This window comes from Emys orbicularis, chromosome 7, assembly GCF_028017835.1.
Source record: "Emys orbicularis isolate rEmyOrb1 chromosome 7, rEmyOrb1.hap1, whole genome shotgun sequence".
Classification (NCBI taxonomy): Eukaryota; Metazoa; Chordata; order Testudines; family Emydidae; genus Emys; species Emys orbicularis.
In genome coordinates this window covers 111,060,600-111,082,037 of record NC_088689.1, presented here as the reverse complement: position 1 = coordinate 111,082,037, position 21,438 = coordinate 111,060,600, and the positions used below count along the sequence as shown (strand labels likewise).

At 41.9% G+C, this 21,438-nt stretch overlaps 1 protein-coding gene across 1 annotated transcript; it reads left to right on the top strand.

The window, feature by feature from the left end:
* Positions 1-176: 176 nt before the first annotated feature.
* XPC (XPC complex subunit, DNA damage recognition and repair factor) lies at positions 177-19,761 on the top strand. Its single transcript, XM_065407819.1, has 16 exons — positions 177-494; positions 4,040-4,247; positions 5,321-5,439; positions 7,036-7,159; positions 8,546-8,630; positions 10,135-10,292; positions 10,514-10,634; positions 12,270-12,359; positions 13,193-14,086; positions 14,595-14,755; positions 14,892-14,973; positions 15,469-15,603; positions 16,288-16,457; positions 16,854-16,947; positions 17,741-17,830; positions 19,549-19,761. The coding sequence occupies exons 1-16, from the start codon at positions 380-382 to the stop codon at positions 19,759-19,761; spliced, it is 2,859 nt and encodes a 952-aa protein (XP_065263891.1). The 5' UTR covers positions 177-379.
* The last annotated feature ends 1,677 nt before the right edge of the window (positions 19,762-21,438 follow it).

Here is a 21,438-nt window from a genome sequence, read left to right as displayed (position 1 = left end):
AACCGCTGCCAAGAAGGGGCAATTAGGGAGCGCTGTCCAACAGGCCTTTGCAGCGCCCCGCACAGAGCAACGGCAGCCCCGCACAAATGGGATGTGACGGGCGCCGCCATCTCCCGCCCTTGCGGGCTGCAGCCCAGCCGGCTGGGACGGAAGAGACGTCAGGCAGAAGGGGAGGAGAGAACAGAGGTAGGAGCCGGTTGTGTCAGCCCAGCCTCCCCTGGGCTTTTCTGCAGCTACGGGAGGCCAGAGGGTGCACATAAGCGTGCAAAGGCCTTGCCAAAGGAAGGGGGCTGCCTTCATCTCCGCCGTGTTTGCTTTGTGTCCCCCACCAGTCTCTGGTTGCGCCCCTTGGCAGACGCAGCTGTGAAGAGGAAACAGCATGGGCAAGAAGCGCAAAGGTTCCCTGCAGCAAGAGTCTGCCAACAAGAAAGTCAAAGGAGAGCCTGCTGCAGCAGCCACCAGGGCCCCCCAAACTCACAGGCAAGAATCGGAGGGTGAGTGTAGAAATAGACTCTTTCTTGGGCCACAGTCTGTTACAAGCAGTTGCATAAGCATCACGGAGAATATAAAATCAAGGAGGAGCAGCCCCTGGCACCAGATTGCAGATTGGGGGAGGGAGATTCATTTGGACGGAGTCAGGGAGATTTCCCCTTCCCCCAACATGCTCCTTTGGAATTACTTTAAAAATGACTTTTAAATGCTCTATCTGTGCTGATGAAGGATTTTTTGTACCATATTTCTATAGGACATTTAAAATCTTACTTGATGTTTTGGACTTTCCCCTCATTTAAATGTTACTGTTTTTGCAAGCCTCTGGCCTGCTGTCCAAAGTGCATTTCTAATTAGATTGTGAAGAACAAACCAAATTTCCCCCCTTAGTGTTCATTTCTAGCTGCATTCATTCTGTGACTTCAGTTTTCCTGTAGGGTTTTTATAGGAGTTTAAAAAAAAAAAGTAAAAGTTTATTTAGAATTGTTTTTGTCTCTATTTTTCTGTTTAAAGCTTAATAGAGCGTTTGGAATATTAAACAGCAGATATACCCCTTTAAAAACACAATCTGTTTTCATAGCCACTAAATAATGTAGTGTTTGTGTTTAACTCCATCTGCTGATATGTTGTCCCTTATACAATATGTAATCATGTGATCATGACTGATTTAGCTTTTTTTGTATGCCTCATTTAAATTGTACAGATGTTACATAAGCAAGATAGTTTCCTCTCTAGAATTGAGAGACGTTCTCAGTGCTGTCAGTAGACAATCCAAGATTTCTAAACCTTTCCTTTGTCATAATGAAAGAGGGCAGGATCAAATGAATTGGTCTGGCAGCTGCAGCTAAGAAGAATGAAAGGTTCTAGGGTGGATTGCGGCTGGTGGCTTTTAGTAAGTGCATGTCATTTCAACAGATCTTTAGGGCATTATCCTCTGTGTAAAATATAAGCATGGAATTCAGGCCATTCTTAATGCAAATAATAGAATTTGATTGTACATCTGCTTGTGGAAAAGGCTAACTGAAAAAAACACTATAAACTCTTAAGGCCTGATCCTATATTTCTTGTGCATCCAACACTCAGGCTCATAATTAATATTATATTATGGTATCTTCTGTTCCTTCACCACATCTTCCGTGTGTATTATTTCTCTCTGGATTTCACATAGGTGTAGAACAGGGGTTCTCAAACTGGGGGTTGGGACCACTCAGGGGGTCGCAAGGTTATTACATGGGGAGGTTGCGAGCTGTCAGCCTCCACCCCAAATCCCGCTTTGCCTCCAGCATTTATAGTGGTGTTAAATATATAAACAAGTGTTTTTAATTTATAAGGGGGGTCACACTCAGAGGCTTGCTATGTGAAAGGGGTCACCAGTACAATAGTCTGAGAACCACTGGTGTAGAAGATGATGTGGTGAGAGTTCCAAGCAGTCTGTATCATTCCTTAACTTGTGAAAGAGACCCTAAATTTTCACAGAGTAGTGTCCTGCTTTTTTGTGACTGCTCTGTCCAACATATTGGATTTGGTCCTTCAAAGTGCTCAGCACCTTTAACTCCTGTTCAGTGAGAGTTGAGGATACCCAAAGAGCCTCAGAAAATCAGGCCTCTCATAAACTCACCATTTAAGAAATAATGGTTTTGGAATCAGTGTAGGCCTTGATAGAATGTTATTGGACCCTGGTGTCTATGTAAAACCCTATTAAAGACAGGAGGCTACTCTGTGGGCCCAGGAGTGTGGTGTTACAGAGCAGTTCACAGGATTGGGGCCTTTGTTTTTTTTTGGTTTTTTTTTAAAGTGGAATGTTTAAAGTACAAAAGCCTCTCTCCTCAGTAAATATTTTCTCAGGGTTGCCTTTTAAAAATTTCATTGAATTTGAACCAATATTACTGGTCTCAGAATTGGGTCCATTGTGGATGCCCACCAACCATTGCAGTATTGCCAACCCCACATGTTCAAAACCATGACTCAGGCCCCCAGAATGCAAGGTATTGGCTTAAAAATCATGAGACTGTAAAAACATAAGAAGGTCTTCTTGTTTGCCTTCTGAAGTGTTGTTGTTATTTATTATTTATCATACATTTGGGTCACATTTTCAAGTTTTTCTTGGCTGCCTATGTTATGCTGGGGGTCGTTCTTGCTTCCATAGCAGTCCAGTATGAAGAGGGTGCAAAGGTGGCACCTTAGACCCCCCTCATCCTCCCTCCGGTGTTGAGTTCTGCTGTGCCTTCAACAGCAGATACTGCAAGACTTGCAATAAAATCATAAGAGTTGGCAACTCTGCTTCTGATATATATTTACAATTGCACTGGTTTGCAATTGCTTGGTCGTATGTGTACTGACTTGAAATAAGAAAGCTTGTTTCAGTAAAATTGATAAACAGAGTCAACAGAGATCTCTCTAGTTTTCTTGCTTCTCTCAGACTTCCAGAAGCTGTAATTTTATAACTGATAATCTCTACTTATTAGGAAATAAAAATTAGGTCCTAATCCTGCAGCTAGCTCTATACATGCAGAGGATCTTAAAAGTGACCTTCAAAGCTTTCCTCAAAGTGGGATCATTACAAAGTAATGAGCTGAATGTCAGATAGCCACAGGCAGAGGAATATTCAGCTAGTAAATTATTGCAAACGTAGCATTGGGAAAAAATCAGCTCCTTCAAAATTACATCGGCTGGTGTTTCTCTGCTATACTGACCCAGAATACATTGATCTGTGGGCCTGATCCTGCAAACAGTTAAGCACGTAAGTGTCTTCATGCAAATAGCCCTATTATTCATGCATTGACTTCAGAGGGGCTACATGCATGAGTAGAGTAACTTGTATATGTGAGTGTTTTCAGGAACAGTGTGTATGTCACTTGGACACCAGCAGCCTCCCTGGAACATGGAATAACCCATAAGGGATTAGGTAACTGGTATTTTTTTCCTTAAATAGAGTGGCTTTGGAAACCACTTATACATATGAAATAACTATTCCTATATACTGGATACCAAATAAAATAAATTCTGTGGAACCATGCCATATTCTAAAAAAGGAGGAAAACCTGGCACATTGCATGAGGGGATTGTGCCCATCAATCCAATCTCCTATGTGTATAATGCACCCATCACAGTGGGCACAGTGGTTTCACCCAGGTGTGATGAGGAAAGCGTCTTGCTATTGTTACGGGAGAATCTTCAGAAAAGAGGTGCTTTAAATCAGTCTTGCTAAATTCCACTTGTCTGGGGAAAAAAGCCTTTTGCAATAGGTGATTACAATATTTGTTTTTCATCCACCATCAAAGGTAAGGGTAGGTATTGTCTTGTGTATTTTGGGCTGCCAAATTTCCCTGATGGGGTTTTGCTTCAAATGCACTTTTTGGAAAACACTTCACATTTGTTATGAAAATATTCTCATAGGCAGTATGTTCATTTTAAGCCTTCATTTTTCCCTGCAGCCTGTGAGTGATATGCTGTCTCCCTTGAAGTTGTTGGGAGTTTTATTATTGACTGAGTTCTGTGGAGCTAGGATTTCGCTCTTTGACATGTATTTTTCCCCTCTGATCCATTGCAGATGATTTTGAAGAGGAAAAGCCCAGTATGAAGAAGAATCTCTCAAAAGTTTCTGGTGGAAATAAGAAGAAGAAAGGAGATTGTGACACTGAAGTTCATAGCCTACCAGGTAGATCTTCAAGGCAAAAAGGAGCAAAATCAGTAGCGAAAGAGGAAAATAACATAGATGTAAAAAACAAAGGGAATCGTAACAAAGGGGAAATGTGCAGGTAAGTTAATCTGCAGCATCAGCATAACACTCTGGAACAATATTGTATTCACTGTTAAATGTGTTTAGTTAGAGCCTGATCTTGCACATACGCACAGGTTCCTTTACTCACACTAATAACCTCATAGTTCCAATATGCACTTGAGCATAATTATTCAGGTGCATGGTTGTTTGCAGGATCAGGCCGTTGGAATTCATTCTGGGTGGAAAGCTAATATTTGAGACATTTCCAAGTTTTAGTGCAAATAATTGTAATTTTATCTGGAAGTTGTCAAGTAATTTAGGTCAAAAATTCAGGTTTGTTTGTCTTTAAATGAGGGTAGGGAGGAGGAATGTAACCTATGACAAGAAGAAATGGGCTTAAACTGCAACAAAGGAAGTAATAATCCTGCCTTCTGTGCAGGGGACTGGACTAGATGACCTATTGAGGTCCCTTCCAGTCCTACACTTCTATGATTCTATGACATTTTGTATTTAAAAATGTCAATAGAAGCTTTTGTATGGACTAATAGCAGGAAGTGAAACTGATCAGTCTTGTTTCACTGGCCAACCTGAACAAAATTTACTAAAATAGCAAAACAGACACAGTTCTAATTCCTATTCTTTTTATACTGATGAGGCTTCAGCAAGGTTAACAGTTCAGTGCATGAATTCAGTAAGGCCATGATCCTGCAAAATGTTATATGGAGACAGCACCTCTGCATCTATGTAGAGCCCCGTTGATTTCCCTGGGATCTTTTGAGGGTGCAGGTATCCATCTCCATGAAGATCCTTACAAGATGGGGACCTAACATTACATACTGCACTGGGAAGAATATTTCCCCATATTTACTGTTCTCCCTCTATTTATGGCAGAGATGTTTTACTTTACAAGTACAGATACATTCTTTGCATTTGTGCTTTGCTTGTCAAATATTTTAAGGCCTTGCAGCTGTTATTTTTAATACAGATACATTGTATTTGTTTTTCTATTATTTTAATGTTGTTTTCCTCCAATTTTTAAACAAACTAGCAAACAAACTACACACTGCAACTCTTAAAGCCTTTTTTTGTTGTCTTTTGTAATCTTTATAGTGCTTTACCGAGCCCCTCTCAGAAGGAGATGACTTTGAAGAGACAATCAACTATTAAAAAAGAAATGGATGAAGATGATGATGGAGATGGAAGTGAGGATGAGTGGGAGGATGTGGAAGGTAGCAGTCTTTTACAGTGGCCTTATCAACTATTATGCTCTAAATATTGTCATATACTGTTCTCAGTGATGATTTATTTGATTTTGGTGCAACCTCTCTTGGATTCAGATAGTTTCTACAGTCACTATTACAGCTATAGATTTTTTTTATTGAATCTCTTATATAAATATTTATAAAGGATCTAATCTAATATACAGATCAAGATTTTGAACATCCCAGTGTTCATGGGTGTTTAAAGATGGGTCCAAACTAAAATCAATATACTTACCAGCAGGTTGCATTTTAGCCTCATATTATTCATGCACAAACAGTGGATAAAGGGGCAGCCTTACCCCTTTTCTGGAATTTCCTTTTCTGCTTACTTAAATAACACAAGGTTCCTAGCAGAATTTGCCCCTGAGTTTAGGATTGCTCCCTGCAGAACCTCTCTGTCTTGGCCCTCATTCAGTCTGCCTCAGAAAGACAGTAGGGACCCTTTTATGTATGGTAGTTGGTGTTACTAAGACCCACCTAGTTTGGCTGCCAGTGTCTGTGAGCAGAACAGCTCTGCATCTTTATGCACCTGATACCTATTAACATGTGTAGCAATGCTGCTACCCAATATGTGGCACTCTGAACTATTTGTAAATATGAAATATCACCTTATGCCGAGAGAAGCTTAGAATGAGTCCAACAGAAGAATCAGACTGTCATTTCCTAGAGATGGGGACTGGGCAAGTTAAGTCATTCAGTCAGATACCAGTTAGTTGGCCATCAAACCAGGCTGTGAAGACCAGAATTGTATTGTATTGTAGCTGTAAATGTATGCCTACTGAAGTGAACTCCCTACTTAAAAACACTCCTGAGTCTTGCCAGTCCTTTTGAACTGATACATTCAGGCTAAATCTTTCACTAAGACTAAGGCAGCAAGGGAAGAGGAGCTCCAAAAGCCAGAGGGTGAAGTCGAGAATACCAAGGCTATGGTAGAATTTTGACATTATTACTGTACGTAATAATATCTGTCTACCACAGGACACATGGTAGAGTCCCAGAACATGTTACTTTAAATAGGGCTGCAGTGCTGTAGAGAAGGCTGCATTCTCAGCTCCTACCTAATGTGGAGCACCCAGTCCACAAAAATATTAATGAAGATTATTTTACAAATAACTGTCTAAATGTAGTGTTCCTGTAAGGTGCCATAGAGACAGATCTGAAACCCAAGTGCTTTGTCCCCACAACAAACGCAGCATGGCCCATAGCAATGCAAAGCTTCCCTTATGCTGCTCCACCAATGTTCCTCAACCCACTTCGGAAGTAATTATTTGTTCTTTTGACTTTCTGCTAAAGTGATGTGATTGTGATGGTAGTGTAGTGAAAGGGAGACCTGTCTGCTAGAAACTGGACTGAGTGAATACCTTGATACTAAAGCGACTGGCATTCCATGAATACCTTCGATACAGAATATCCGCTCATTTAACATAGGTTACTGAAGAGACACCAAATGGCAGCGACTTTTGGCAGTCCAACTTTGGCTATGTTTGAACAGATGAATTTGAGAGGAGAGACTCCCCAGGGCCATTGATTCCATGGGTATTAATTTTAACTTTACATTTCCAGAGCTCGAAGATCCTGTCCTGGATAAGTCAGGAGAAGCTGCTGCCCTTCCTGCACTGATGTTGCCCAGCAAACCAGTTGAGATAGAAATTGAAACTCCAGAGCAGGCAAAGAAAAGAGAGAGAAGGTAAGATCAGTTATACAGGGGAGGCAGCATAGGTCAGTGGGTAGGGCAGGAGTTGGGAGACCTCTCAGGTTCCAACTCTGGTCACTGTCTGGCTGTATGACTTTATCATCAGCTGGGGTAAGTAAATGGTCATAGCTCCATTGACTTGAAGTCACTGGAGTTATGACCATTTACACCATCTGAGGATCTGTCCCCTGATCTTTAGATGTGCTGAGCATCCAAAACTTGAACTGAAGTCAATGGGAACTCAGGGTGCACAGCACCTTAGAAAATCAAGCCCTTAACTTTACTGTGCCTTTGTGTGTCCCCATGTATAAAATAGGGATAAGGATACTTTTGTAAAGCGGTTTGAGATCTGTGGCTGTTGTAATGTAATTATACAGTACTATAACTGTATATATCAGGGGTGGCCAACCTGAGCCTGAGAAGGAGCCAGAATTTACGAATGTACATTGCCAAAGAGCCACAGTAATACGTCAGCAGCCCCCCATCACTTACCCCCGCTCCTAGCGCCTCCCACCCACTGGCAGCTCCCAGTGCCTCCCACTCCCTCCCCGCACCTTCCGATCAGCTGTTCTGTGGTGTGCAGGAGGCTCTGCGGGGGAGGAGCGAGGGCACTGCAGGCTCCGGGGAGGGCACGGGAAGGGGTGGAGTGAGGGCAGGACCTGTGGCAGAGCCGGGGTTGAGCAATGAGCATCCCCCAGCACATTGGAAAGTTGGCGCCTGTAGCTCCAGCCCCAGAGTCAGTGCCTATACAAGGAGCCACATATTAACTTCTGAAGAGCCATGTGGCTCCGGAGCCAGAGGTTGGCCACCCCTGGTATATGTCTCCTTTGTCTTTTCCCATTTCCATAAGATTTTTTTAATTTAGTAGTACCCCGTCCGTAAATTCAGTTAGGAACAGCCCTCTTAGATCCTGTCACAAATTTGGGTAGCCAGGCTAAGAATTTACATCTGGTCTTATAGATCTATGAATACTAGTTACAGGTAGAATCTTGTTACCTGTATGCTGAATTTTTCTTTCCTAATTCACATGGGTATTGGGAGAGATGAGTAGTTAGTTAATGAAAAGTGCTAAATAAATACTAAGTATTTTTTATTGTTAGTTTGCTGTACCCCCTTACACTGACAGCTCTTTAAATTAAGGCACTAAGTCTCAGTAGTAAGGTATGTAGAGCTCACAGTTTTTTAATCACATCTGCACCTCATGACTGTTTGCATAGAATTGACTGAATTCTCCCAAAGCATGCACGGGTCTCCGTGTAAAACCTGGAATTGGTTCTCTGACGCATTCTTTTTTTTGATTATTCATTCCAGGTTTCTGACCAGGACTCTGGTAGGTCCATAGGGCATTACAGCATTCATTTATTTTATAACACTTTGCAGAGAGAAAAGGAAAGCCGAGTTTGAGACCTATCTCCGGAGAATGATGAAACGCTTCAACAAGGAGGTTCATGAAGATATGCATAAGGTGAGGGTCACAGAAGCAACATGGCAGAGAGGGTACAGATCATGAAGACTTCAAAACAGTTGTGGTATGTGATTGAAAAGGCACAATGACATTTAGAGCCAATTCTAATCTGTATGATCCATGGACATGCCTAGAAATTAAAAGGAAAAAGGAAAGCAAAGTTCCAATCAAATTCACATACAGGTTTCTCTCTGACCATCATTTGGAATGCCCTGCCGCTTGGACAATCTGCATTACTGGAATTCAGGAACAAAATAGATGTCAGTGGTGTATATAGGATTAGCTACTGAACTGGGGTGATTCCTGCTTATATTCATGGAGTTAAACTGTTCATCACATTTGGGGCTGGCGATACTGATGAGCACCAAAGGGATTTTGATCCAAATCCTCAAAGGTATGTAGGCACCTAACTTCTATTTACATCAATGGGAGTTAAGTACTTGCATACCTTTGAGGATCAGGGCCTTTATCACCTTCCTCTGGAGCACTGAAGGGTAAGATGGCCTTGTGTTCAAGGCACTGGGGCTCAGGAGATCTGGGTTCAATTTCTGTTTTGACACAGATTTCCTCTATGCCTCAGGTCCCTATTCCTAGATCCAAGGATATGACTTTCCTACTTCACTAGAGTGTTGCAAGAATAAACCCATTATTGTGTAGTGCACAGATATGGTGAAGGTAGCCAGATAAGTACCTAGATACATTGAGTTAAATTAGGAAGGCATATGTACATGATTTTATCATTGTTTTGTTATTGGCGGATCTCCTTCCAGCTTCTGTTTCCGTACTGGCTATGGGAAAAGGGTGGGAAATCCAGTACAATGAAAAGTATTTAAAATAAGGACTAGCTTTTGACTTTGAAATTGTCTTTGGAGATGAATATTGCTTCTGCTGTCAGGTGAAGCAATGACAGTTGTTTCAAATGAACAAGAGACAAAGTTGGTTTTGTATCTGTTTTGTGCCTAGTCCTAGAAAACAAACGATGGGAAGTGTTTAAATCAAAGCTCATCAGTGTTTCCAGATGGTAGATGGATGCATGGCTGTCAAAAAGGGAACTTAACTGGCATTTCATTTTGCATTAATTTCAGGTATAGTTTAAAATCTGCTCCTATTTTAGCTATCGTTATTTCACTTCCCTAATAATTGTGTCATGGAGAGGGAATTGAAACAAAGATCTTAGAACTGATCATTTGAAAGACAGAATTTATGCTGTTCCAACGAAGGCTACAGAAATTGTAGTCACAAAAGGCCACGTTCTCCTCTGGCTTACATGGCCACAACTCCTTTGAGAATCTTGGCATCTCCTTCCTCATATAGCTATCGGGTCAGATTCATGCTGGTATGTTAACTGTAATGGTGTTGCACCTGAATTAATATGGCTTGTTGTATTAGCTGAAGAGCGTTTGTATTTGCCCTATCCCTGGCTGTTGATGGAGGAGTAAAGTCATTAACTGTACCAAAAACACTGGCTGTTTCAATCTTAAAACCTATTTTCTATCTCCTCCAGGTTCACCTACTATGTTTGCTAGCAAATGGTTTCTATAGGAACAGGGTCTGCAACCAGCCAGATCTTCAGGCTATTGGCCTTTCCATCATCCCCACCCACTTCACTAAAGTGCCTGCAGGTCGTGTAGACCTTCTCTACCTCTCCAACTTGGTGAAATGGTAAGAATCTCCCTTATAATCCAGCTCTCTCATGTTAATTTTTGATGCAGCACAAGGAGAGAGATCAAGGTTGATGAGTGTAGTCACCCAAGCTCAAGTGATTTATCTTGTTAAATACTAGTTTGGGGAAAATCCGCCCCCCCCCTTTTTTTAAGGGGGGGTGAACTATGAAGAAGTTATTCAGGAAACTGGACACTAAGGTGAATTTGTCATTCTTCAAGGTTTGTTGCAACCTTCACTATCAACACTGAACTCTCTGTTGATGATCGAGAGAGCCTGCAGTCCACTTTAGAGAGACGCTTCGCCATCTACGCTGCAAGAGATGATGAAGAGTTGGTCCATGTGAGTGACTTGAAGTCTGGAAGCTCCCAAGGTTGCTTGCTGGGTTTGGATGCCAGATCACTGGGGCAGTATTGCTGCTGTAGAGGTCGCAGGTTAGGCTCAAGGGGTGGGGCTGGATTTGAAGAAAACTGATAGATCATCTCTGGGCCTCGGCTTTCTCTTTATTTTTTTCTGTTTTGAATGTAGCCTCTGTGCTTTGAATGACATATGTGCCTTATAACCTGAACAAGCACCCACTGGGGTTCTGCTGTGATTAGGCCCTGGTTCTAAGCTGTACCCAACTGAAGGCCTGGTGATTTTGACCCTCTGTTCTAGGCAATATCCAAGTGGGTTAATGTGTAATTGGTCCTGATGCTGGTGGCTTCACAGATAAGTATGTGCATTTGTTCAAAATCATTACCCCCGAGTCTGCTCTGGCAGTGCAAAGCAACTACAGAGACAAATTAACCAGCTCCCGAAGGATTCCTCTTTTGTAAAGCAATTCCTGGGGTCACACAGCCCCTTCTTGGTCCCTGGTTTAAGGGGTTTACCTGAAAAAAGAGTTGTGATCAAGGTGTCACTGCATTGAGGCAATCCTCAGCAGTCAGAATGACCCCTTGAGGCCAAGGCAGCCAGGTGTGATTTAGAGCAGCCTGAAGGCTTTAACTGACAACTGTTTTTTAAGGCATCTGGCAATAAGTCAGCCTGTGACTTTGGAACTGGGGTAGGGGGGCAAACTAGAGACATGTCTTTCCAGTTCACATAGGGGTTGCTGGTTAAAGAAAAATAATTCATGAGTATAAAACTGAACATTGAGGGAAGGTTTCCCATTCTTTGGGAGAGCAGCATGTGAACTGCCATTTTGCAGGCATTCTGCCCACAAGTCCATCATGGTCCTTGGAAACCTGGGAAATTGCAGCCTTGGTCTAGTTGTAGAATGTCTTCGCTGTGGCTGGAGATGTAGAAGTACCTCTAACTAGGAACTGAGGAATCATGCTTACATACATTGGCGGGAGAGGAGCACAGACAAGGTGAACCATGCCTAAGTTTGAACGCTTCTGGTTTGAATTTATCTGTTCTTGCCCATTTCTGCTGAACTCCCACATAACAAAACAGTCAGCAGGTCACCACTGATACTAGGTTACAGTTACTAAATTACCATTGCAGTGTCCACATGAATGGCAGATGTTTCTGTATAGTAACATCTTGTTAGCATACATAATTTACTCAATCCGTCCTTGAAAGAGGTGCCACTTTGTCTTCTTTAGCTCCGTTTACCTCAGGAATGAGGAACAACGGTTCAGTGTTGGAGCACTAGACTAGAACCTGGGAGAACAGGGTGCAAGGCCCTGCTCCACCACAGACTTCCTTTATAATCTTGGGCAAGTTATTTAACCTCTTTGTGCCTCTGTTCCCCATCTATAACATGAGTATAAACACATATATTGTGAGACATTGACGTTGTGGTAATGGGCGCAATGTAATTACCAGAAATGAATCTTTATCAGCACACATTGAAAGATCTGGATGAAACTGACTTTTGGGTTAAAATCTGGCTCCAATGTGGTTTTAAGCTGGCTGTTCATACTTAAAAAAACCAACCCCTCTCCCCACCCTCCACCTCCAACCTCAAGTCTTTTCTTTTTTCTTAAATAGATGTTTTTACTTATTCTACGAGCGTTACAGTTGCTGTGCCGGCTTGTGCTGTCTCTGCGACCCATTCCCCTGAAAGAGCCAGCGGGAAAGGTAGGGTTCATTGGGATTGTGAAAGAAAGGAATTGACTATTTTAGGGGTCCACACTCTGGCCCAGAGGATGATCGTTTGGAGTCACATGATGTTAATGAAGAAGAAAAAATTAGGCTGAATATCAGAAAAATCTTTGACAATGAGCTATATTAGGGCAGAGTTGCCAGGGTTTACCTTAAGGTGTGATGTTAAACTGATTTAGCTAACAGTAAAGGCTGTGTGGACACTCTTATTTTGGTTTGAATGTCTTATTTCAGTTTAGCTTATACATGTTTCTATTCAAATTAAGATGAATAGAAATAAGCCAGGTTTAAAATGAAGTAAGAGTGTCCACACAGCCTTTGCACCAGTATAAATTAAATCAGTTTAAAGCCACACCTCAAGTTGAACTGGTGCAATTGAGACAAGGATTTAAGCTGTAGAATGTCTTCCACCACTTTTGTTTGGAGACCAAGTTGCTTGGGACTTTTAAAACTAGGCTGGATGAAACACTAGAGTTGGACTGAATGATTGAATAGGTCTTTTCCATCTCTGACATCTGTGCTGGAGACTAATTAACAAGCTCAGATCCTTTAAAGCCAGCCAGCCCGTGTATCTAGCCAGTGTTTTCTTCTCTGGGGTTAGGAACACAGAGCACAGCCTCTTGAAGCCCCCCAAATGGCCCTCCCCAGCTGTTTGACTTATGGTTCCCTAAAACCTGCATATTAACAGCAGTGTACTGTACTCACAAAGCTTTGTTCCGCTTCCACCTACCCCAGTTAGTAGAAGTTGGAGTTTGTCTAACAAACATTATTTACTCTAGAAAAATCAAGATCGCCTCTTTTGTTTTCAGGGCAAGAGCTCCTGCAAGAAGCACTCTGCCAAAAAACCTAAGGCTCCATCAAGAAAAAGCTCCTGCAAAGGAGCCAAGCAACAGGAGACTCTGTCAGGGAGTGAAGGAGCTGACAAGGAATCAAACACCTCTGGAACCAAAAGGAAAAGTAAGTCAAAGGTGATCAAGGATTGCCAGGAACAAAAGGAATCCAGTGATGATGAAAGCAACCTGGGGGAAGAGGAAGGAGCACACAGGCCCAGAAACCATTGCCGACGAAGCGTGACCTTGAAAGTGTCTTACAAAGAGGAGAGTGGAAGTGACGAGGGCAGTGATTCTGAGTTTGAGGCTTCAGAGGAGGAGGACAGTCATTTCTCTGATGAGGATTTTGAAACTGTGTCTAAGAAACAGAAAAGATCATCGGGGCCCCATAAAGCAAGGATAGCGGTTGAAAACAGCAGGAAAACCAGGTCTTTGGAATCAAAGGGGCCCAAGAATTCAGGTGGAAATGAGCAATTGCTGGCAAAAGCAGCTTCTCCAGGCTCTTCTAATACACCCAGGAAGAGGAACAAAATCATCTCTAGTGACGATGATGGGGAGCAGGAGGTGGTGAAAGTGACAGGCACAGATCAGTGGTTGGAAATCTTTGTTGAGCGGGAAGACAGGTGGGTGTGTGTGGACTGCGTTCGTGGCATCGTTGGCCAGCCCTCTATGTGTTTCAAATATGCCACCAAGCCAGTTTCCTATATTGTGGGGATTGACAGCAACGGGCACGTAAAGGATGTATCACAAAGGTACGACCCAGCATGGATGACTTCGACAAGGAAATGTCGTGTGGATCCCCAGTGGTGGGAAGACACGCTGGAACCATATAGAAGCCCCTTTGTGGAAAGAGAGAAGAAGGAAGAAAGGGAGGTAAATGAACACCAGATATTCGGGTCATTTCATACCAAGAGCCAAATCCTGACATCCTGAATTTGGCAAAACTCCCTGGGAGATTTTCCCTGAGAAGGGATGCTGGGATTTGGTGCCAGAATATTTGCTGTATTCATATGTGGGTGTTTTAAATCTGGGATCACTAAGGGGAACATATATATGTTAGTTACAAGAAATAAAATAAAATAGAGGCTGTTAAGGAGAGAATCTGGAGAGAACAAATGCAGAGGACAGACCCATTTGTAATTTGTCGCATAGAACAGCATTGCCCTTGTCGTTAAACACTTTGGACCAAGTTCATCTGTGGTGTAATTCCATCAACACCAAAGGAGATACACCAGGGATCCCTTTGGTCATTTGGATTACCTGCTTTTGTATGGGTTTCTGATTTTTTTGGGATCAAGTTTATAATACAATCTTTCTTCTTTTTGTAAAATGTTGGTGCAAAAGACCATTGAATTCACTATTATTTGCATGGGTCATGCAGTTTCTAGTTAAGCTTCAAGACCAACCGCTGCCGACCGCCATTGGAGAGTACAAAAATCACCCTCTTTATGCATTGAAGAGGCATATCCTGAAATATGAGGCCATCTATCCTGAGACTGCTGCTATCCTAGGATACTGCAGAGGAGAGGCGGTATATTCCAGGTGAGACATACATGCTTGTCATATTGTAAAAATTATATAGGTAGCTAAATTGATTGAACATCAGCAAGACAGTTCTGTGTATTTTTGCAATCCATTGAAAGAGTGTAGACAGTTACTTTTGTTCTGGCCTCTTTAGAGACTGTGTGCACACACTGCACTCCCGGGACACCTGGCTGAAGCAAGCTCGAGTGGTGAGGATTGGGGAAGTGCCCTATAAGGTAAGGGAGCTTGGAATCACGTTATTGCACTGCCCTCTCTGGATAAATAGTCATTGCTTTTATACCTTTTACACAGACAAGATTTGCACTGGGGGGCGGGATTCTTTCTCTCCAGGCTGCAGGGAGCTGCTCTGCTGCTGTGGATCCATCAGCCAGCCATGCGCCAGCTCTAACCAGAACTCCACTATGTGCTCTTCACACTCTCAGGGACCATCCCTGTTTGGAGGCCTCCTGCCTAGCAGAACTGCACTCGTTAGATTCTGTTCAGAGCCTTCCAGGATCCTTCCTTGAATTGGAGGATTTGGCCCCAACTTGCTCACAACGTGCCTAGGTGCATCAAGCATAAGCTATAAGTTACAGATGTCAAAGCTATAGAATGAGCGCTCCTTTCCTCCCATACCCTTCTCTTTCGGTCTCCCAAATAAAATCGGAGATCCCTGATTAGTGTCTGTTTGTTTCTAAAGTGTGACAAATGCAGCCATTGTGTTTACACAGATGGTGAAAGGATATTCCAACCAGGCAAGGAAAGCACGATTGGCAGAGCCTTCAAACAGGGAGAAAGACGATTTGGGGCTGTTTGGCCTGTGGCAGACAGAGGAGTACCAGCCTCCTGTGGCAGTGGATGGAAGGGTAGGCAGGAGGGAAGAGAGGGTGGTGTGTGGGGCGTGAATGCAAAAATCTGGAATGAAGACACAGGCTTTATTTTTCTAGAGCATCTTTATGTGTTAGAGGTAGATCAGTCTGCAGCTTCTGGATCCCAGAGTTCTGGGATTTGTAGATTATATTGGTTAACTGCCCAAATTTTAGTCACATCTTAAGTAGGCCTCTATTTTTATGATTGGAAATAATTATGGAGTTCTGTGCCTGCAATTCAGGGCTTGCAAACATGGGGAGTTATTCTCGATTAACTTTGGAAGTGAATTAAGTTAATTTGGAATAAGGCACTCTTGTTCTGGTGTAAGAGCATCCACCTATGGAGAAAATTGGTAATCGTTAATCTGCTTGAAATTCACACCCCACCATATTCTGGATTAATTTTCATTTTTAATTTTCAAGCCCTTAGTTACGAAGCACAGATGGTAACCATAAACCAGGGTTGTCAGTGTAGTTGCAAAGTGTAGGCCAATGCCTGAAAATATGGCTTGTGTCCTGAATATTAAAGAATTGTTGCCAGAGTGTCGCTAATCTGACATTCAGAATAAGGATAACTAAGCAGACACTTTAATGTATCTATTTCTGAATAAGAGGAGAAATTTCCATTCATCTTCTGACTGAGCATGAGCTTCACTTTTTATTTTCATTTTTCAAAAACAGGTTCCCCGGAATGAATATGGAAACGTGTATCTCTTCCTGCCCTGTATGTTACCAATAGGCTGTGTGCAGCTAAAGCTTCCCAACCTGCATAGAGTGGCACGGAAACTGGACATTGACTGTGTTCAAGCCATCACTGGATTTGATTTTCACGGTGGCTACTCACACCCAGTGTATGTGATGTGCCTGTTTTCTGGTTTGTTTGATTTGTGAGGATTTTGTAAACTGCATGGTGGGTGCTCCATGCTAAGGGGCTATACCATGCCATTTTCACTGTCAGCTGCTGTAGAGGCAGAACACCTCAGAGCAAGCTGTGGCACGTGACATCACAGAATTCAGCTCAACAGCCTGTCCTTTCATTTCCATTAGCAGCTTGCTCTTGCTCTGGAAGAGTAGGGAAACCACCCTTGCAGATGCGTCATGTAAGATACTCTGCTTTCTCTGTCAATACTCAGTAGTCTTCTGTCTATGATGCATCAATATGTATTGGCTGGCTTCCTTTCTTCCTCTAGCACTTGGCCTGTTTTGCGGGTGCATAAACTGATAGATGAATGTATTCTCCTTTTCAGTACTGATGGCTACATAGTCTGTGAAGAATACAAAGAGGTGCTCATCGCAGCCTGGGAGAATGAACAGGCGGAGATAGAAAAGAGGGAAAAGGAGGTGAGAATTATTTTCACAGGGTCTTTATTTTTATATTGAACAATAAGTTACCTTCACTTACAGTTATGTAAAGTAACAGTCAAACGTGGGGGCTATGCAAGCATTAAACACAGAGCTGAGCCAATGTAAATGTGTAGTGGTCACAATCTTACATTTCAATAGAACCACTTGTCCAACTGGATCCCAAAGCACTTTACTCTGTCCATACCCTGGGCTAAATTTTAGGCACAATATAATTACCCAAGTTGGAATTTGCCAGGGAACGAGGGCCAGCATCCCTGCTCATTCAAAAATAGTTATAAATGGCCATGACATCAGTGTTATATTTAATCCAAATGACGGCCCCTCCAGCAGTCCTGGTTAGTGGGGCATTGATTCAGTACTTACTTTGAGAAAAGTGCCCAATTCAGTATTGACTCAGAGCTGAATGCCCCATATCCTGCAGCATCTATTGACATGTTCTTTTGGGGCTTCCTATATAAGTACTGGCCAATCCTGACACTGCTGGGCTTGTGAGATGTGACATTGCAAAAAGCCATACTGGCTGCTGATAGTGAGTAAAATGGTATAAAGTTATATGATGGAATAAATACAATGATTCCTGTACAGATACCTCTTAAAATATAATGATGATTGGTTAATAGTGAATGCTCAGGAGTGATGCAATACATTTAAATTAATATACAGAATTTTTCTGTTTTGTTTAAACACCAAAGACTGTTTATATGGTTCTGAATATATCAGAATTCCTGACTTTAAGGATTTATTTTTTTGAAATAATAATTGCACATAGAAAAGAGAGAAGAGAGCACTGGGGAACTGGAAATTGCTGGCAAAAGGACTTCTGATAAGAGAGAGACTGAAGCAACGCTACTGCAGAAACGTAAGAATCTGTGTGTATATCTGCTACTAGTAAGGACTAAGGAAAATGATAGCAGTAGAATTTGCACTGGATTCTTGAGTCTATTTTTTTTTCTCAGTTCTTACAATCTCTTCTTGCTCATGGGACAGCTCAAATGATTAATGTGAGCAGGCTTTGACCCTTCTGAATGTCAAAGGTGGGGAGGGGCAAGAAGCCCAACTAAATGCTTCCTCGATTCATTTTAAAATATATCTAACATTGTAATTTGTCTAGTGCTCCCTTTGGCCTTTCCATGTGTTAGTTGCAGCCTGTGAAAACACTTCTGGGCTTGTCATAGCAGATGAAGCTAACTGAGCACCATTGCTGTCCTCTCTATTAATGCAGCCTAATTACATCTCTTTCAACACAGCTGCTGGTGGTCAAGATCACTACATGCTTAGTCATTTGATGGATGATGCATGTAATCTTTAGCAGTGTTTGACCCTGTCTTGCTTTATACCCAAAATCTTAAATTTTCAATTGATACATCAGAGAACTTCCAAAATCTCTTCACGCAAAGCTCTCTTCCCCTCTTCTCACACTAACTTTGAATAGGAGCTCATACTGGGTTTTGAACAAGAATTCAGCTCAATCATGTCAGTTGAAATCTCATCCCTATTTAACAGCAGATGAGCACTCCGCAACCAGGCAACATGGTTTTATATTATGGCCCTATTCTTCTGACATATCCACTTCATATTTTGGATTTCTAAGGCTAGGTCTACACTACCCGCCTGAATCGGCGGGTAGAAATCGACCTCTCGGGGATCGAATTATCGCGTCTCGTCAGGACGCGACAATCGATCCCCGAATCGACGCTCTTACTCCACCAGCGGAGGTGGGAGTAAGCGCCGTCGACGGGAAGCCGCGGAGGTTGATTTTGCCACTGTCCTTACAGCGGGGTAAGTCGGCTGCGATACGTCGAATTCAGCTACGCTATTCGCGTAGTTGAATTTGCGTATCTTAAATCGACCCCCCCCTGCAGTGAAGACGTAGCCTTAGTCCAAACCACACATGTAGTTTTCAGAGGAGCAAAGTGACCTGTGTTGGTTTGGGTTATGAAGTGAAATGATTCTGTCCTTAAATATGTTTTTCCTCATGCTTGGTGATAAGTCAGATTTTAAAGCCGGTTTATTCTTACACTTTCTTGACTAGTGAATATTCTTTCTGAACTTGAATTAATGCTGCACTTATGAGACATGGACTGATACTGCTTTGTATAGAGAATTACATAAAATGTACCGCTTGTCTGTTATAGATAACTCCTGCTAACTACAGCAGCATGTTCCATGGTGATGAGACTATATTATGACAAAAAAGGACCCTTAAAAAACACCACCTAGCCACAGTTGCCAACTTTCACTTGGTAAATAAGCACCCAGACTTCCACAATAAGCCAAAAAATCAAGCTAATCCCATTTCAAAACAAGGCCCAAACAAGCCAATCCCTAAGAACCCCAATACTCTGTGACTAGATCCCCCCCAGGGTGCAGTGTGGGACTGTGGTGGGCCTGCACCCCAGATTCTCTCCCCCTCCTTGCCAGGAGCCGATCAAAAAAAAAAAAAAAAAAAAAGCTACAAGCCAAAAACTAGCCAACAACAACTCACAAGCCAATTAAGCCAAAAACAAACCCAATTTCTGTGGGTTTTTTTGTGGGTTTGGCATGTCTGCCCCTAGTATTCTTGCTTATTTTTTCCAGAGTGAGGCATCCGGCTCCATGATGGAGAAAGGAGCTGGATTTTCTTCTGATGAAGAAGGGGAGCCAAGTTCAGAGACTCCAGCCGAAGATGTGGTTGTTTCTTGGCCTCAGAATCGGCAAGTGGATGAACAAAGAAAAGAGAAAAAAGGCAGAAAGAGCAAGCGTGAAAAGAAAGGAGAAGTAGCGCACTTGTTCCCCTTTGAGAAGTTGTGACCAGAACTGAGTGCTAAACCCTTTGCATTCAATTTCCCGATGCAAGGACGAAGATGGTTGGTTTCTTTAAAACCATCTTGTAAATAATTTCAGAGCTAGAAAATGTTTGATGTTTTCTACTAGCTGTCTACTTGGGACTGAATGAGTCATAATTATATAATTAGAGCAAAGAGCAGATGTGGCGGTAGATAAAAATACATCACAACAGGAGCATACCAGCCGGTGTGTGTTTTCAGCCCTCCGGTGTATAAGCATTTCTGGTGGTCAGAGGTGGACTCTCTCCATAGTGTAATCTCAAGCCTCTCTCTCTGATCCAGCATTAAGAGTTCTAAAAATATGAAACTGGATTTATCATTTCTTTTGGAGTCATGGGTAACCTTGTTATTTGTGGAGTTTTGAGGAACAGACTTGTAGATATCATATATCTTCTGAGAAGAGTGACCCATTGCAGCTGTTCTTCCCCTTTGACAAGTATTGTCACCCCTGCAGTATACTTATTTCTGCATCACTTTCACGATCTCCTTCCCCCAAGTCTTGTTTACTGACAAACAGAAGCATGTTTAGCTGCTATTCAGGAGTCCCTTGTGTACTCTATTATTGGCCTATTATTGCTATAGGTAGTTAACCCATATTGTTTCAAATCAGCAGTGCAATAGATTCTTTTATTCACATTTGTAGTCCATCATCACAAGGGAGGAAATGTAAAGAATCAAGTAGCACTTCAGAGCCTGGCAGATCCCTAATATTTACATGTTTTGCAAAGGACAGAGATTTCTTAAGTGTAGTTTTGACTTATTTTACTTTCCCTGCCTCCATAATCCTTTCTAGAGAGAGAGAAAAGTCTTGAGATAATTTGGGACACTGTCATGTTGCATTTTTTAAAGATTTTTTTTATATTGTCACCACCTTATCATTAAACTAAAATAACTAACTTGTCACCCTTAATGTTTATTCACTGTCTGCATATGGCATAGCTTAGACAATGAAAGCAGACAAGGAACGTTTAGTTTGGTGCAAAATTTGCAAGAGCACCATTGCCAGAAGTAAAAGTCCGTGGGACTTGGGCACTTTTGAAACTGTTACCCATTGTTTATAGCAAGTTTCACTTTCTCTGCAGCACAGTGTTGGGTTTGTATTCTAAACACTGTATGGAAATGTTTAAATCCATGCAAACTGTTTATGGGATTTTTAAAAAAAATGAAATGATACTGTAATTATTTTTTAGAAAACCTATAGTTGGGCTTAAATGGACCTAAATTTCTCTTTAAGAAAACTCCTAGTTATGGTGGGAATACAGTAATGTTAAGAGCCTGCTGCTTCCTTGCCTTATGCCACAAGTTCAAACTCATTGTAATCCTAGTGGAGAGGCTAAAAATGCAAGAAAAAAAGCTTTAGTACTTATGTATATTTAGAAAAATATTTTTATACTGAATTTTTGGAAAAAAAATAAAGTGTTTGCAAAGATCAATCTTGTGTATGGTCCCTCTTATTTCTATGGGTCATTTATCTGTATTCCCAATGAACAATTATTAAAGGAAAAAAGCAGTGACCTCAGGTAGCTTAGTTATCACACTTTTGTATTACATCAGCAGTATCACTAGTCCTAAGTGTTCAAAACATGTAAATTTGGGTTTCTTTACATTTTGCTCTTGAAGCTTTTAGGGTTCATATTAAGCT